This window comes from Oryx dammah, unplaced genomic scaffold, assembly GCF_014754425.2.
Source record: "Oryx dammah isolate SB20612 unplaced genomic scaffold, SCBI_Odam_1.1 HiC_scaffold_12, whole genome shotgun sequence".
Classification (NCBI taxonomy): Eukaryota; Metazoa; Chordata; class Mammalia; order Artiodactyla; family Bovidae; genus Oryx; species Oryx dammah.
This window is the reverse complement of record NW_024070196.1, coordinates 57,290,835-57,309,309: the sequence shown is the minus strand read 5'-3', so window position 1 is coordinate 57,309,309 and position 18,475 is coordinate 57,290,835. Positions and strand designations below refer to the sequence as shown.

The following is an 18,475-nucleotide window of genomic DNA, read 5'->3' as shown; positions in this document are numbered from 1 at the left end:
AGGTTGACCCTGTCACACAGGCTCCCCGGGACACAGGTGCCCACGTCACACCCTGGAAGGCCCTGTCGTTCCCTCAAGGGTGCTCGTGACGGGAGCTTCCCTGCTCCTCACTCTGAGCCCTCTCAGTTTACCCCACCCCCGCCGTGAGGTCACAGTTGCCATGGGAACGGGAGGCGGAGACACCTCAGTGCCTGGCACCTGGACCTGGTTATTTGGGGTTTTAGATTTCAACCTGAGGGAAATGCATACCCTTCCATGGAACTGGTGGGAGTTTAATCTACCTTATCCAGGGCTGGCAGGGGTGAGGGGGACGGTGGGCGGGGGTGACCTGTCATTTTTGTATCAAAAGCTTAAATTGAAAAGTATACATCTGCACGGCCCAATACAGAGCCACCAGCCACCAGCAGCTATGAAGATGGGCTGATGTGTGAAAAAACACACCAGCTTTCAAAGACTTATTACAAAACACGTGGCAACTGTCTTAATAACTTTTCTATTAATTATATTTGAAATATTTTAGTTAGGTTAAATACATTCTTAAAATTAACTTTAGTTTCATTAGTTTTTTTTTTTAATGTGGCTACTAGAAAATCTAGAATTATGTTTCATCTATAGCTCACTGAAAACTTAGAATTATTCTACCTCACATTATATTTGTGCTGAACAGTGCCTGGCACTCGTGCTCTGAACCAGCAACTTGTCCCTAGGAATGAATCCTAAAGAAGAGACAAATATACAAAGATAAATACATAACAGTAATAACCATTGCCTATTTCGAGCAGTAAAAAAAAAAAAAAAAGAATTGGGTAAATGCTAGGCCACAGAAAGCTGGTTAAATAAATGCTGAAATTTTTTTTTAATATTGTGGAACACAGAAAAATGCTCATGGAATATCATTATATGGGAAAACCAACAGGCTACAAAGATCTTATTTACATAAAAGATCTCATTAACACATTGATATACAAGTATGTACAAAGGGAAAATTAGGAAAAGGCTACAACAAAACAGTAGATTGTTCCAGATGGTAGAATGACAGGACATTTGTCTCCTCTAGCTCCTTATTTTTATCTGTCCTTTAAGTTTCCTGCAATTAATAGGGATTACTTGTGTAATCTTATTTAAATTTTTTTCCTTCAATGGCTATAATGAAAATAAAATAGAGAAGATCAAGCACTGGTGATACTATGGAGAAAGTGGATCCCTCAGACACTGCAGATGGGAGTGGAAAGTGATCCAGCAACTATGGAAAACAGTCTGGTGATTCCTCTTCAAATTAAACATAGATTTACACCGAATCCAGAAATTCTGCTCCTAAGCATGTACCCAGGATAAATGAAAATGGACATCCACACAAAAACCCGTAAACAAATGCTCACAGCAGCCCTATGCACAACAGCCAAAATGTAGGAACAACTCAGATGTCCTTCAACAGGTGAGTGGATTAAAAAAACAGCTCATGCAGCTCAATATAAAAAAGAAACAACGAACAACTCAAAGAGTGGGCAGAAGATCTAAACAGACACTTCTGCAAAGACGACATATAGATGGCCGAACAAGCCCATGAAAAAATGCTCAATATCACTCATTAGCAGAGAAACGCAAATCAAAACCACAGTGAGGCTGTTGCCTCACAACAGTCAGAATGGCCATCATCAGAAAGTCTATAAACATAAATGCCGGAGAGGGTGTGGAGAAAACAGAACCCGCTTCCAGCGCTGGCGGGAATGCAAGTTGGTACACCCTATGGAGACCAGTATGGGGTTCCTTAAAAATCTAAGAGCAGAACAGCCATATGATCCAGCAAGGCCACCCCGGGCACATCTCTGAAGAAAACCACACATACGCACTCCAGTGTTCACTGCAGCACTTTTTACAACAGCCTAGACACGGAAGCAACCTAAATGTCCACTGCCAGAGGAATGGATAAGAAAGATGGGCACATACGATGGAATAGTCATCAATCATAAAAAAGAACGAAGTAATGCCATTTACTGTAACAAGGATGCACCTTCATACTAAGGGAAGTCAAAGAGAAAGACAAATCCCATAGGTATCACTTACATGTGGAATCCTAAAAAAAACGATACAAATGAACTTATTTACAAAACAGAAACAGACTTGCAGATATCAAAAACAAAGATATGGTTACCAAAAGGAAAAGGTGGAAGGGAGGGATAAATTAGGAGCTAGGGACGAAGATATACACACCATTATATATAAAATAATCATCAAGGACCTACTATACAGGTCCTATACCCAGTGTATAGCACAGGGAACTACTCAATATTCTATAATATCCTATATGGGAAAAGAATCTGAAAAAAAAATGTACATGGATAACTGAATCACGCTGCTGTATACCTGAAACACAATGTTGTAAATCAACCATACTCTAATATAAAATAAAAATTAAATTAAAAAAATAAGTACTAGGAATGATAGTACATGATAAATATAATTAACACTGCTGTATGTTATACATGAGAGTTACTGACAGCAAATTCTAAGAGTTTTCATCACAAGAAAATTTTTTTGTTTCTTCTTTAATTGAATCCATATGAAATGATGGCTGTTCACTAAGCTTATTATGATAATCACTTCATGATCTATGTAAAGCAAGTCTTTATGCTGTACACCTTAAACTTATATAGTGCTGTATATCAACTATATGTCAATAAAACTGAAAGAGGAAAAAGGCCAGGAACACAAATCTTTTCTTTTCTCCCATAGTCAGTTTGTTTGTTTGCTAAAACAACCCTACATATTTAAGGAAACAGAGTATTTGATTAAAATTGATTTAATAAATGTGTGCTCTATCCATATAGTGGACAATTATTCGGCCATAAAAAGGATGAACTACTGACACCAGCCACAACGTGGACGAACCCCGAACACATCCTGCTGAAGGAAAGGAACCAGACCCAGAAGGCCACAGGTGTGTGATCCCATTTATATGAAACGGCCAGAGTAGGCAAATCTACAGACACAGACAGGATGGGTGCTTGCCCGGGGCAGGGGAGCAGTGAGGAGTGGCAGCCAATGGACACGGGGTCTCGGCCTGGCCCTGGCCCCGCCGCTCAGCCTGCCCCCTGCTATGCTAGGAGGGTTGTGCTCACTGGGGGAAGGAGAATCGCATAGATCAGGCCAGAGACAACACTCAGGAAGGAGGGCAGGTGGAGACTAGGAGTGGAGAAGCCAGCCCCAAATCCCCTGCAGGGTCCAGCCTCTCCCCTACATGACTCGGGAGGAAATGGGAGACTTGCATTCACCCACGTCCACTATGGGGTGGTCAGGACTGTTTGAGCCTGTTGGCAGGCGTACAAAATACCAGTTGCTCCTTCCTTCCAGAATCTGTGCTGGTCTCAGGGGAGTGGGGGCCTGACAGGCGCCCCCCTGGGGTACAGCTGTGTCTGCTTCATCCCCTGACGGGTGCCCCCACCACTCTTTGAGAGACATGTACTGAGTACCTCTGATTTGCTGGACACCTGCTGGATGCCAAGGACGAAGACACAAAGGGCAGAGCCCTCACCTCGCTGCGATCCAGGACCCTAAGAGGGGCGTCTGCTGGCCAAGGAGCATCAAGGCAGGAGTGGGGCTGCTAGTCCACCGGGATGGGCTGGGAGGTGATGCCACTGGAATCCCAGAGGCTAAGGGCCTCGTGCGGGAGGTGGGGCTGGTGAAGGCAGAATGGGAGGAACTCAAGGAGCCCCAAGCCCTTGAGCATGGGCAGAAGGCAGACTAAGAACAGAGGTGCTGGGTGCAGGGGGTGGGCACATACAACAGACTATGGCATTCAGACTTTACCCTGAGTTTCCAGAGGATGCTAAGCCGCAGAACAAGAGCCCAGGCACCTGGCAACCAAACAGACGGTGATGCAGATGATGGAGCTGGGTACCTGCTGAGAGGCCCACAGGTGTAGCACTCCTGGCAGGGAAGGGAGCTCAAGACACAGCTGGGAGAAGCAGGGGTGACTGAGAGCATGCTGGCTCCTTTTTTGGGGGGTGCCCTCGAGCCACCCTGCCTCCTTCAGGTACCCCCCCAGCAGTGCCAGCCTGGATGCAGATCCCAGGATGCCAAGTGGCATCACTGGGAAGGTCTTGGTGCCTCTCAGGGCCTGCTGAATCCTGACAGACTGACCAGGACTCAACCCCTGGCATCAGCCGAAGTCCTAAAACACAGAGGTGTGACTGACCAGACAGAAAGGGGAGCTAAACCCATTGCTGCCAAGAGCTGCCGGTTCCACCCCAGCTTCACGTCCTGAGAAACCGTCTCCCGAGACTGTAACTTCCTCCTCCGTATGACGATAATAATAGCACTGCCCACAGGAGGCTGTTCATACCATGAAAAACAATCAAACCCCATACACAATATGCATAATTGTCAAAACGTGGGAACCCCAACATCCATCCACCGGTAGATGGATGAGCAAAATGAGGCATCTCCACCTGATGGCATATTACTCCACCAGAAGACCAGCGAAGTACTGATACTTGCTACAGCTTGGATGAATCTTGAAAACGTGATGTTAAGTGAGAGAAGCCAGACACGCAAGGCCACTACTGCATGCTCCCTTTCATATGAATCACCCAAAGCAAGCAGATCCATAGAGACAGAAAGTAGGTTAGTGGTTGCCAGGGGCTGCCAGTTAGTTGGGAGATTAGTGTCTGCTGATGGGCAGGAAGTTTCTTTTGGGGGTGGCGAAGATGGTTGGGAAATACAGAGGTGGCATTGGCATACCACTGTGAAAGGGCTTAATGCCACTGAATTGTACGCTTTCAAATGGTTAAGACAGGGGATTCCCTGGTAGTCCAGTGGCTGGGACTTTGTGCTTCTACTGCTGGGGGCCTGGGTTCAATCCCTGGTTGGGCAACTAAGAGCCTGCAAGTTGCACGGTGCAGCCAAAATAAATTAACACAAAATTAAAACATTTTTAAAATAGTTTAAGAGAATTCCCTGGTGCTCTGGAGGTTAAGACTCCACGCTCCCACTGCAAGGGGTACAGGTTTGATCCCTGATAGGAGAGCTAAGATCCCACATGCCACAGGGCACAGCCAAAAATAAATAATATAAATAAAATTAAATGGTTAAGATAATAAACTTCATGTTATATGAATTTTGCCCCAATTGTAAAAGAAATTATATTACACACTCAGCACTGCATCTGGTAGGAGGGGCATGAGACCCTGGAGTCACCACGATTGTTATTATTATGCCCCCAAAGCACTCATCTCGTGGTACCTACTCAGCTCTTCAGCTGCCTCCAGGCTCCCAGGGAAGAAGGAACGTGCTGTGAGCCGCCTGGGGCTACAGCCAAAGCAATGACTAAGCCAGGGCCTGGGGAGGAGAGCGAGGGGCTGGCCTTCACAGCCTGGAAGGGACCCACTCTCACATGCCTGGCGCACAGAAGATGCTTCAGTGGTGTGAGATGCCCTGCTTCTGTCCTCCACCTGCCAGCTACTTGGAAGCCACGTGCTGGGCGTGTTACAAACCACACCTCACTTCTGGGAATTAAAAAAAAAATGCACCTGGGAGCACGTGGCCTGGAGGAGGAAGTTTTCAGACTCCATTCTATTCTCCACAGCTGAAGCAGCCACAAGACTGATGGCTGGCCTTCCTCCAGCACCTTTAAATCCTTTCTACACAAACTCCAACCCTCTTTGTAACTGCAAGAGCTGAGGAGTTCCCAGGAAAAGGTTGCCCCAGCCCTGCACCAGCCTGCAAGATGGCATTTAGTTTAGGTACTGAAGGTCTTGTCAGATATTTGGGGTTGGGTTTGTTTGTTTTGTTTTTCTTGCACAGAAAGAATCCTTCAAATATCAGAACTGGAGGGGATGCTGGGAGAGAGTAAAGTGACATGAGTTTAGAAAACACTTTCCTCCCAGGAGAGACGAGACAGTTCTCAAAATCACACAGACCATGGCCTGCTCATCCACACTCATCTTCCCACGGCTAGGGTCTGGCCTTTCCTGTTTGCCTTACAGCAGCAATCGTTAACTGCTGTGTGTCAGCATTTATGCAGAGGCAAGACCTAAGCCTTGACACACATTATCTTATTTAATCCTCAACACAGTGTCTGTCTCTCATGATTATCACACCCATTTTACAGATAAGGAAACTGAGAGGTTAAGTCACTCGCTGAAGGTCACACAGATATGAGTGGCAGAACTGGGATTTGAACCGGGGTCTGTGACTCCAGAATCTGCTCTCATGACCATTTGCGGTGCTGTCTGCCAAAATGAAGAAATGACTAGGACAACACACACATTATCACTTACCTCATTAAAGAGAGAAAGATGTCTCCATTTTAATAAAAAAGACCAGGGCTTCCCTGGTGGCTCAGTGGTAAAGAATCCTCCCACCAAAGCAGGAGAGACGGTTCAATCCCTGATCCAGGAAGATTCCACATGCTGTGGAGCAACTAAGCCCACGCACTACAATTACTTGGCCTGTGCTCTCGAGCTGGGAGCCATGACTGCTGAAGCTCGAGAGGCTAGAGGCTGTGCTCTGCAACGAGAAGCCACCGCAGTGAGAAGCCTGTGAGCCACAACTAGAGAGTAGGCCCCACTTGCTGCAACTGGAGAGAGGCCCACACAGCAGCAAAGATCCAGCACAGCCAAAAATGAATAAATAAAAATTATATTTTTTAAAAAAGGCTAAAGCTAAGGAAGAAAAACAACAGTCAATCAGGGAAGATTTGGGCACCTTTCAGAGCCTATAGGGAACTGGTTTTCAGATCTTTCCAGATCTATTTTCAGTTCCAGATTTACCAAAAGTACAAGGGTTTATTATGGTAGGACATTTAAGTAAAGAATTCCAGTTCCATTAGAACTGGTCCAATGGTTGAGACTCCATGCTTCCAATGCAGGGGGCACAGGTTTGATCCTGGTTGGGGAGCTAAGATCCCACATGCCACAGCCAAAAAAATAAAAATATATATAAAAAGAAAAAAAAAAGAACTCTAGTTCCTTCTACAAAGAACACAGACTCTCTACTTCATTACAAACCCATGAAGCACTGGATTAAATTAGAAAAAAATTTAAGATATCACTAAGCTGGGAAATCTTCAGGTACTAGAAGCAAGGAGGGAACTCGGTCGCATTAAGAGAGGTGGCCCAGGGGTACTAGAACAATTTCAGATTCTAACAGTTAAGTGTGAGGTGTCTAGCCCGCTGAGTAACAGCAGTGGCCTTGGGTCTGTATGAGTTAGAAGTGAGACTCCTAACAAAGGCTAGAGCACAAAGGGCTGCCTCTCCATGTAAGGAGGGACAGAAGAATGTTCCCATTGGCCCAGAGAATCAACAGGGAAGCTGACTCTGCCGAAGAGGTGGGATGGTGCAGAGGAAGGAGGAGGACTCTGTGACGAATCAAAACTCTGGGCGTGTGACGTGCATGAGAGAAAAATCCAAACCTCTGTAGTGAAGGAAAACCAAATTGAGGAATTCATGTAAATAGTGTTTCCAGAACAACAAATGCAAAGCACTGTGCAAGCCGCTTCTATAGCCCTGAGCACAGGGTACTCTGATCCCGGGGGCACTTCAGCTAAGCTCATCTCTTTGGCCTTGGCATGAATGTGGAGATAAAGGGACACAGAAAGATATGAAAACCAGGGGCAGACAGCCCAAAGATGAGCTCAGACTCAAAAACCAAACTACACAAGCAAACCATCAGCATTTAGGAGAATCAGCAGACACAAATAATAAATGGAATGGAACTCCAAGAAGATGAGACAGCAGAAACTATAAATTATTTCAAATAATGTAAGAACAGTGCCCTATGACAAAAGTAGTGACTCTGAAAACCATACAGAACTTACAAAAAAAGCTAAGGCAGCAAAGTTGTAATAGCTAAAGAGTGAATTAGAAGACAGATTTAAGTAAACAACTTAAAATACAGCACAGAGAAACAAAAAGCTATGAAATATGAAAGAAAGGTAAAGAGGTGTTCAGGACAGAATGACAGGGTTCACCACCTTTCGAAAGGAATTATTGAGGAAGAAGATAAGGAGAAAGGGGAGAGAGAATATTTTCATGATAGAAGACATGAGTTGCTTTTAAAATAATATAGTATCAACCATTCCCCAGCAGAATAAATTAAATCCACACCTAGACAAAAGCATATTAAAAAAAAAAAAAACCAACGAAGAAAAAAACCACCCACAACAAATATTTTTAAAACACAGGGGGAAAACAGATTTCCACAAAGGAATATCAGTCAGACAAAAGAGTTGACTTTTCAACAACAGAAAACGACCAAAAACTTCAGTCCTGAGAGAAAACATGTAGCAATCTCAAATTTTATACCTAGCCAAAAGACCATTCCTATGAAACGAAAGGAATTGTTAGTCTCTCAGTTGTGTCTGACTCTTTGCAACCCCATGGACTGTAGTCTGCCAGGCTCCTCTGTGCATGGGATTCTCCAGGCAAGAATACTGGAGAGGGTTGCCATTCTCTTCTCCAGGGGATCTTCCTGAGATCAGGGATTGAACCTGTGTCTCCTGCATTGCAGGCAAATTCTTTACTGTCTGAGTCACTAGGGAAGCCCTATGGGCTAGCAAAAAAAAAAAAAGAAAAAGACATTTTCAGACAAAGCTGACAACTCAGAGATTGACTACAAACTCTATGGAATGGTGTGTTACAGAGGAAGAAAACAATCTGTAAGGAAGAATGGTTGCAAGAATTAATAGAGACTGCATAAAACAATAAAAATATAGGTTTTAAAAATAAAGAAAAAAAACCTACAGAGTGATACAAATTCAAGTATGCTAAGGTCCCTGAAATTAAGAGACGCTTACTCCTTGGAAGGGAAAGTTATGACCAACCTAGACAGCATATTGAAAAGCAGAGACATTACTTTGTCAACAAAGGTCCGTCTAGTCAAGGCTATGGTTTTTCCAGTGGTCACGTACGGATGTGAGAGCTGGACTATAAAGAAAGCTGAGCACAGAAGAACTGATGTTTTTGAACTGTGGTGTTGGAGAAGACTTTTGAGAGTCCCTTGGACTACAAGGAGATCCAACCAGTCCATCCTAAAGGAGATCAGCCCTGGGTGTTCATTGGAAGGACTGATGTTGAAGCTGAAACTCCAATACTTTGGCCACCTGATGCGAAGAGCTGACTCATTGGAAAAGACTCTGATGCTGGGAAAGACTGAGGGCAGGAGGAGAAGGGGACGACAGAGGATGAGATGGTTGAATGGCATCACTGACTCAAGGGACATGGGTTTGGGTGAACTCCAGGAGTTGGTGATGGACAGGGAGGCCTGGCATGCTGTGGTTCAAGGGGTTGCAAAGAGCTGGACGTGACAGAGACTGAACTGAAGGTCCCTGATCATCAGCACAAGGGCAAGATAATGACTAACTTAAGGCATGTCAGAGATGGCAGACATGTCAGAGATGATATGAACTGCTGAAGAAGTTACAGAATACCCTTAAAAGGCGTATATGTGGCCTGCTTCTGAAAGGTTTACAAGAATCAAAATGATTCACAGCTGCCAACAGCTACTGAACACAGATGGTGTGTGATGAGCTTTACTCAAATTCTCACTTAATCCTCACAGCAGGTTTAGGACACATTTCCATTTTACAGATGAGGAGACTGAGACTCAGGGAGGCAAATTTTCTTGCTTAGACAGTTAAGATGTAGTGCCGTGATTCAAACCCACACCTATCTGCTGCTGGTAAAGGCAAATGTGGTGGGAGGCTAGTCTATGCCCACATGGGACTCTGGCTGAGGTCTCAGAGGTGTGGGAGAGGACAAGATACGGGAAACCCTGAGAGCTACCAGGTGGGCGAGGTCTGTGAAGTGCTGGGTGCTCACCCGCGGTGCTTAGATCACTGGGGCCCTGGTGTTGGTACTCGGGAGGTGGAAGGGATCCCCCCACCCTTCTCTCTGCATTGTTGTATGACTTAGTCACACCAACCCTGCTGATGTCTCCCGCCTGGCCACCTGCCCTCCCTCCCAGAGGTACCTGAGCCCTGAAACTGCGCTCTCTCACCTCCCAGGGAGCTGTGCAGAGAACTACAGGCCCACTTCTGACAGCCTACCAGTCCACAAAGGTCACAGGGCTGGGACAACAAAGGGCATTTTTGTCCTGGCCCTTAAGGTGGCCACCACCACCAGCGGAAATCACCCACTTGACCTTGTGGTTTTATGAATTAATAATAAAGCTGGCGCTGGCGACAGGATGGCTGGCAGGCCCCGGGTGCCACGCTCCTTTCTGTCACCTTGCCTGGCCTCTCCAGCCTGGGAAAAGGAGGCCCTACCTTATTTCCCCAAAGCAGCGGGTACCCCGGAGCCGAAAACACTGTGTTCCCTGGGCTTGAGATAATAGATACTGAAGTGCTTTGCAAAAGCAGCAGCATATTATCAACAACACATGAGACATTTTGTCTGTAGGATTGGGCCGTATGGCATATCTGATCAGTGATTAAGTTCCATGCTGCCTTCTGGGGACCATTAACTCACAAAAAAAAGTATCCTGCCTGCGTGGGGGTGGGGGAAGCGAGAAGGAAAGATGCATAAGAGATGTAATTACTACTAGTCCGTGGAGCTGGGAAGTGCTCACCAGCTGCTCTCAAGTAGAGAAAACACAACTATTTCTTCTGAAACCTGTGCGAGCCTCACAGTCAGACCTGTGAGGTCTGACTCCACAGCAGCTGGAGAGGGCCTCCTCTTCCCTAGTCCTTTCCATACCCCTCACACTGCCCACCACCAAGCTTGCCCTCAGTTCTAGAACTTTCCAAATCACCCAGAGCTAATCCTACACATCTCCAGGTCCCATTTTCCCCTTGCCAACCTTATAAACAACTGTGTAGAACACTATCGACAGGGTTGTGGTGAGGGGCACAGTTCCCTGGAAGTCCAGTGGATAAGACTCTGCACTTCAAGTACAGGGGTCCCTGAGTTCAATCCCTGGTCAGGCAACTAGATCACACGTGCCTCAGCTAAGAGTTTGCATGCCACAACTAAGACCCGGAACAGCCAAATAAGCAATATCTAAAAACAAAACAAGGTCATGGGTCAGCAGTGTCACGTCTCCCAGATCAGACAGACTCAGGGACCCTCACACTCTCATCTATATTATGTCACGTGGGACAGGGAGTTTCTCCTTACCCCCGGGAAAAAAGGTCTGGTTTTGGATTTGGGTTCTACACACAGCATCTAAGTCATCTTTTGTAGGCTGTTTTCCTTTTTTATAGACGTATAATTGATTCATAGTATCAAGATCATGTTAGTTTCAGGTGTACAGCACAGCAATTCAGTTACACATATGCATCCAAGTAACCTTGAGCCATCAGCTGCATGTCTGAGCCTCAGTGTCCTCATCTGTAAACAGGTAACTAAAGTCCTACTGGGCTCTTAGGATGGGCAGATGATGGATGGAAAGGGCCCCAGGAGGAGCAGCTGCGAGCTCAGCCACAGTCCAAGACCATCTGGTCAACTGCCACATCTTCAAAGGAGTGGAACTGGTGGCATGGAGAGGGCGTCTCAGCACTGCTGCACAGGGCAGACCCCACGACCACCTGCTCCTGCTCTGCAGCTGCCACGGACACAGGGCAAGCGGGCCAGCTGCACAGAGTGGGCCAGAGCAGGGGTGCTTGTAGGCGCCCAGGAATCAGTTCCCTTGTACCCAGCCCTTTCCTGCATGTTTCCACACTGTGAGCACCCAGGGGTGGGCAGAGGTCTGGACACCCCTGCCTGACCAACGGAGAGGTTACTGAGGGCTGGGGCCACTCGGCCCTCCCTTCTGTGGTCGAGACCACTGCACCCAGGGGCCCTGAGAGCTCAGACATCGGCGACCAGTCCTCCCATACATGTCTGTTCCTCCCTCAGCAGGGAGACACCCTTTTTCATTTTTCTAAACAAAATTATTTAGTGCTCAATTTATCTTCACTTTCCTTTTGGGGTCTTATTTACATACAGTAGACTGCATTGTCACTGTTTTAAGAATCTCATGAAAGCTGAGGGTCCATGTCTCCCAGGGCCCCCAGGACACAATTTGGCACCCCATTTTTATGGGGGTTCAGAGACTCCTCAAGGATCCCAAGTTAAAACCATAGTCTAGGACCTCCCTGGTGGCTCAGTGCTAAAGAATCCGCCTGCCAATGCAGCAGATACAGGTTTGATCCCTGGTCCAGGAAGATCCCACATGCTGCAAAGCAAATAAGCCTGTGTGCCATGACTATTGAGCCTGTGCTCCAGAGCCTGGGAGCCGAAACACTGACGCCTGAGTGGCCTAGGGCCCATGCTCTGCAACAAGAGAAGCCGCCACAATGAGAAGCCGCCACAGTGAGGAGCCTACACATTACAACTAAAGAAACGCCCACACAGCAATGAGGACCCAGCCCAGCCAAAAAATAAATGAAATAAACTTTTTTTTTTTAATGAAAACAAACCATAATCTACCCCCAGAGAAAATGGAAAGGGAGCTGGGTGGGTCTTGTTTGGCCATTTAGCTTCACAAGCCTTGATGACAACAGGAAGAATACAATGGTACCTGCTGGCCCGCCCTAACCCCTCAAGGCCCCTTCAGGAGGGCAGAGGAGGCATCTGTTGCATGGGAGAAGTTGGTGAAGGGGCTGAGGCCACAGTCTGGGGCTTCTTGAAGGCTTTATAATCCAGGAGTATTGCCCAGCAGGGAGATTTTGGTGGAAAATGTACTGTGTCACCCCTAGAAGCAGGCCCAGGCCGCACAGGACTCCCTCATCTCTGGTTCCCTCCCCAAAGGATGACGTCTGGGGGTCAGACCAGAAACTGAATCCCGCCTCTGCTTCTCAGTGGCCTGTGGCCCTGGTCTGTCACGTCCTCTCCTCGGCCTTGACTTGCCCATCTACGGAACAAGGAGGCCACAGGGTCCCTGGGAGGATTCCGTGAGCCTCCACGGGGGAACATCCTGGCTCATCCCGGCGTCTGGCAGATGACGGGTGCCCGATAAACACGAGCTCCGGCCATCATGAGGTCTGAACTCCCAATCTGTGAGATTGTTTTTTCTTCTCCCTTCTGGCAGCTTCTTGGCATCTATATAGACGTGCCTGTGGAGCTGTTTTGGAGCCTGAAGGAAAAAAAAACAGACCCTTCCACCTTTCCCAGAATCCTACTCTTATTGTTTCCTTTCCAGTTCCAGGAGCAGACACCGGGCGGGGGGACGGGAAGCGGGGCCACCTCCACGCCAGCTCCAGGTGGTGACGGGGGACACGTGTCTCCTAAGGAGCTTTTCCTCCCGTCCAGGGCCCATGTCACACCCCAGGACACACACGCTGGGCTTGACTGCACACCTCCCACGGAGAAAGGCAAGCTCACCACTCAGACACACAACAAGGATGCCTTCGCTGGGGTTTTTAATAGGAATGTTAACCAACTAGGTAGTTGGCTTTGCTGGCGCAGCAAAGATGTTTGGGAATACTTGCTTGTGTTTTAAATCAACCGATGAGGCTCTTAGAGGAAAGGAGAGGTGGGTGTGCAGACCTGAGGATGCCCTCTGTGGGCGAGCTTGCACTCAGGCCTATTTTGGGGGCTGGCATGGCCCGGGCTGGCTGCTGGGGTGGTGCTAGATTTTACACCGGACACACGCTCCTGGGCTATACTGCTTGGGTTATAAAGTCCCCAGGGCCTTCACCCCCTCAACGTGAACCTCTTGTGTTCCCAGTGAGTACAAAGGTGAACAAGACCATCTTCCTCACTCTCGAGGAGCTCCAAGTTTCGAGGGGGTGGCAGGTGACAAAGCTGACAATTACAACAGGCTGTGATGCTATTACGGGAGGCAACGCAGGAGCTGCTGGAGCGCTGGGGACTGGCATTTAACACACCAAGGTTGGAAGGAGGGTAGCCAGGGAAGGCTCTCTGGGAGGAAACAATAGCTAAGCTGAGCTCTGAACTAAGAGCAAGAGTTTCATAAAGAGATGAGGAGAAGAGGAGCCACGCTCCGTCTCCTGGGTGATGGTTACTGCCACATGCAAATGCTGAATTACCTGAAATGGAAAGAGTGCTCCGGGGCACAGGGAACAGATTGTGCAAAGGCCTGGAGGTGAGAAAAACGTATGGCAGCCTGTTCCTACCCTTTCTGAGTTCCTAGAAATCTGCAAGGCGATGAAACAGTGAGGGCACAGTGGTGGCAGGACAGTGAACCCCAGGGATGCTGGGATCCCCTACTCCTTTGCTTATGCACTGTGGGATGGCAGGCAAGTTGCTTGAGCCCTCTGAGCCTCGGTTTCCTCATCTGAATTGGCCACAGTACCACCTTCCCTGGAGGATTACTATGAGGATTCCTTGAGGGTGCATGCAAAGGGATCAGGCTGATTCTTCCAATCAGGGACCATCTTGGCGCTCAGAGAGGCAGGGGTAACCTAGCAACCCCGCGGGCACCGCCTGTCCTTTGGCTGCCCTGGTCTGAGGCTCTGTTCCCTTCTCAGGGATGCTTCCCAAGGGTTCTGACGGGAACACTCCACCCAGCCCGCGGGATCCTGGGAGCTGATGTCCCTACACCAAGTCAGGCATTGCCACACACACATACATCATGTGGTTCAATCTATACCTCCACCCCAGGATCCAGGGGGGTGTATTAACAGTCAGAGAGGTAAAACAACTTGCTTCAGGTCACACAGCTCTGAAGAAGTGGGACCAAGACTTAACTCTTACTTGTGGCTCAGAGCGACCAGGATCTATCAATGTGTTTAAAGCAAGACTGAGAATATTAAATACTTGTTCTACATGTGTGCATAGTCGCTCAGTAGTGTCTCTCTGTGACCGCATGGACTATAGCCTGCTAGGCTCCTTTGTCCATGGAATTTCCCAGGCAAAAATACTGAAGTAGGTTGTCATGCCCTCTTCCAGGGAATCTTCCCAAACCCAAGAACTGAACCCAAGTCTCCTGAGTCTCCTGCACTGGCAGGCGGATTCTTTACCACTGCGCCACCTGGCAAGCTGCTTGTTCTAAATATTTTGCATATATTCACTCATTTAATCCTTCCTAACAACTCAGAAGAAGGTATGACTTCTATTCTGACTTCACAGTGCATGAAACTGAGGCACTCAGGGCATGAATGACTTGCCCAAGTCCACATACCTAGCAAGACCCCTTAAATCAGGGTCCTGTCCCAACTTGAGCCCTATGTCTGTGTCCTCACCTCAAACAAACCTCACTCATTGTCTTCCCTCTGTTCCTGCCAAAGGACCTTTGCATTTGCTGCGCCCTCTGCCCCCAGTGCATTTCCCACTGGTCTTCACACAGCTTGCTCCTTCTTATTTGGGTCTGCTCCATTATCACCTCCTCTGAGAAGCCCTCCAGGTTGACCCTAAAAAAATGTTTCCTTGTCCCATCCCAGCTCTCAAGCCATTGGGTTGTACCTTCTTCCCAGAACTACGGATTGATTTGTTCATACTGTACGTCTATCCTCTGCAATATCAGTCTCTCAGGTCTGAATGGGTAAAAGAGCTCAGACCGTGCCACCCCTTTTCACAGAAATAGGGGAGCTTTCCACCTACTTAAAGTTCAGATAACAGAAGGCAGGCGTTCATCCATCCCTCTAGTCTGATCTCAGAACACCCCTTCCTGGCTCTCCTCTGTCTCCCCTGTCTCTTTGGGGTGTGAAATCCGAGTTTTGAGCAGCAAGAAGGGAAGCCATATCTGGGAAAGCAACAGAGCATGGAACACTCAGCGTCTGTCATCCCTGTAGGAGGCTGGACCCAGGAAACTGACAAGATTCCCAGCATGCTCTGCGGCCCCATCACCTGTCAAACTGCACAAGCAGATGGAATTCCCCCAGACTGCCTGGCGTGGGGGCTGCCTGAGAGACTATAGCCAGTAGAGCCCACACTTCCTGCAGAGATCCCAGCCTCAGAGAATCCTACTTCTATCCATCCAGACTCCAGGCAGCCAGCGGGCACTCAAGAAATACAATAGAAACGGGAAGCCCAAGAAAGTCAGGTCATGGTCCTACCTGCTCTCTCACGCGAGCCTTGGGGATGAACTAGACTTCGTAAAACTTTCTGAAGAAATAGTCACACATGATTCAAAATGAAAATGTAAAAAAGTTAACAGTGAAAGGCTCACTCCTCCATCCTTTCTACCAAATCCCCTGGTAAGTATTCATTATTCTTCCTTGATGGAAATGAAACAGTTACCAAAATATACTCTTCTCTTTAAAAAGAAAGAAAGAAAGGAAGGAAGAAAGAAAGGGGTTCCATATTATGTAGATGGACCACACCTTTTTTTCCCTCCCACTGAAGACAGCTCTATATTTGTACACAGGAAGGTGTCTGTATACATGTCTGTGTATGTATGTACCTGTATACACACACACAACTAATTAAGGGCTTTCTGTAATTTTCACCCAATTCTTCTGGAAAGAGGTATTTAGATTGGGGGTCAGCAGGGGTCATTTTTCAGCCCAGGCACAAATGGCTGGATGGCTCCCTCCAGCTGATCAACCATGGACTTTGTCTGCATTAAACTCCAAGCAGGCACCAGGAGCCTGCTGCTTGGAAATAACATCTGTGGCTCCCGTTTTCATGGCCATCTAGTCTACCAGATACTAGCAGAAATCCCATTCTAGAAAGAAATAGAGACTCAGAGGAGTAAAGTGACTAGCCCAAGGTCACAAAGCCAGGAAGTGGAGCTGGCAGGGATCAAACACCATCTGCCCACTGTCAAAGCCAGTCTACCCACTCACCTAGCCTTTCATGGTCCTCAGTACACAGTCCGCTTCACAGCCTCGTAACAGAACCAGCGGCCCAGAGGTCATGGCCTACGGTCAAGTTCCCAGCCCTGCAGGACTTGGGCGGTCAGGCGCTTCCGCCATCACTTCCCTGCGGTCAGCTCGGCCCGCAGCCCGGCCTCCTGGTGCGCCCTGCCCGGGCGGACGCTGGCCGCGCAGCCTCTGCGGGGCCCCGGGAGTCCGGGCCAGCTCGAGGAAGGTCGCCGGGCTCCCGCAAAGTGCTCCTCGGGCGCTGCCTCGCTTAATCCTCCCAGTTACCCATGGAGCGGGACCCACCTGAACCCATTTCACAGACGGGAGGCGCAGAGACCTGCGCAGCCGCCAAAGGTCACGCAGCCCGGCTCGTACCCAGCTGCCGCCGATTTCAAAACTTTCCTCCCCCAGCGCATCGCGAAGCCAACGATTTTCAGGTGCGGGGCGCGCACAACAGCTGAGCGCGCCCGGGCGCTCGCTCTCCCGGGCGCCTGCTCTGCCCTGGGCCGGGACAGCCAGGACCCTGCTCCCTCCCGGGTCTGCAGTCCCAGGCGGGGCTTACTGGCCAACTCCGAGGGCGCCGGGGCACAGCGGCCCCGGCACTTACTCAGCATCGTCGCAGCCTGCAAAGCGGCCGGCGGGGAACCCATTTGAAGGAAGGGGAGACTGAGGCGCCCTGAGAGCCAGCTACTAGCCCAAGGTCACACAGCGCGGGGGCCCAGAGCCGAGCGGCCGGCCGTGGGCTGGGAACCCCAGGGCCAGCCGGCCGGCGGTCCCCGCCCCTGTCCCCGCGCGCGCGCCCCGCGGGATACTCACAGCCAGTCTTGCCCTCCAGCTCCCGCACCTCCTCGGACGCGGAGTGGGCAGCGCCCATGGTGCCCGCGGCGGGGTGGGGTCCCGGGACGCTCGTCCGTCCCAGGCCCTGGACTGGCGTTAGCTGCGCCGCGGCCGCACCGGCCTCGGGTCCAACACCGGTCGGGACGCCAGGAACGGGTCTGAGCCGCGGGTTCCGCGTGGGGCGCGAGCGCAGCCTCTTATAGCGGCGGCGGGCGGAGCGCCACGGTCCTAGCGCGCGCCGGCTTCGCGCACGGCCGGGAGTGGGCAGCGCCCCGCCCCGGACGGGGAACCCAGGTTCCTCAGTCCTTGCAGCAGCCGCCGTGCTCATCCCTTCTAAACCCGTGCCGGCCCTGGGAAGAAGCAGGTATGAGCAGAGTTGGGGTATACAGGTAGGAGGGATCAGAACGAATGGAGGTTCCACGCCCACCCCCACCCCAACCCCGGTTCCACTACACCTCCCAATTCTCAGAAAGGAAACTCCCTGGGAACAGTGAAGAAGGACAGTGTTAATTAGCTCTACGGTGAACAGCAATAAAGATAATATGATAATAATAACAATCCAGCTTGAATGCACATGGAGGGGGTGCTTTACTTAGCTTATTCCAGGAGAGCCCAACATGATGAAGTGGACACCCCCACAGACAACACTAACCAGTCCTAGACGCTCAGCCTAGTAGCTTAGGGTGGGGACCTTCTCAAACTTGAGGTTCAGGGACTCAGGCAGCACCCAGGAGGCTGCATTTCAACCTGAGAATGCAATCCTGGGAGAAGTTCTGACCTAGGCTGGCTGTAGGGAGTTGGGTTTCATTAACCAGGCTGGGTGACCCCAGCCAGTCCCACCAGCTGTTTAACTGTGACTCCTCCTCAAGATGGGGATAATAATAATTGATGAGAACCTCCATCAGAAGGGCCTGGCCTGGGCCACAGTGCAAAGGCAGTTGCTGTGGAATC

The 18,475-nt window shown here is 49.2% G+C and overlaps 1 protein-coding gene across 1 annotated transcript in view; it reads right to left on the bottom strand.

Moving 5' to 3' along the window:
* The window catches only part of TESC (tescalcin), a 60,301-nt gene extending 42,609 nt beyond the window's left edge, over positions 1–17,692 (bottom strand). Inside the window, exon 1 of the mRNA XM_040251630.1 lies at positions 17,504–17,692. Coding sequence (XP_040107564.1) covers positions 17,504–17,561 — 58 coding nt within the window. The 5' untranslated portion in view covers positions 17,562–17,692. The remainder of the gene's footprint in view (positions 1–17,503) is intronic.
* Between the last annotated feature and the right edge of the window lie 783 nt (positions 17,693–18,475).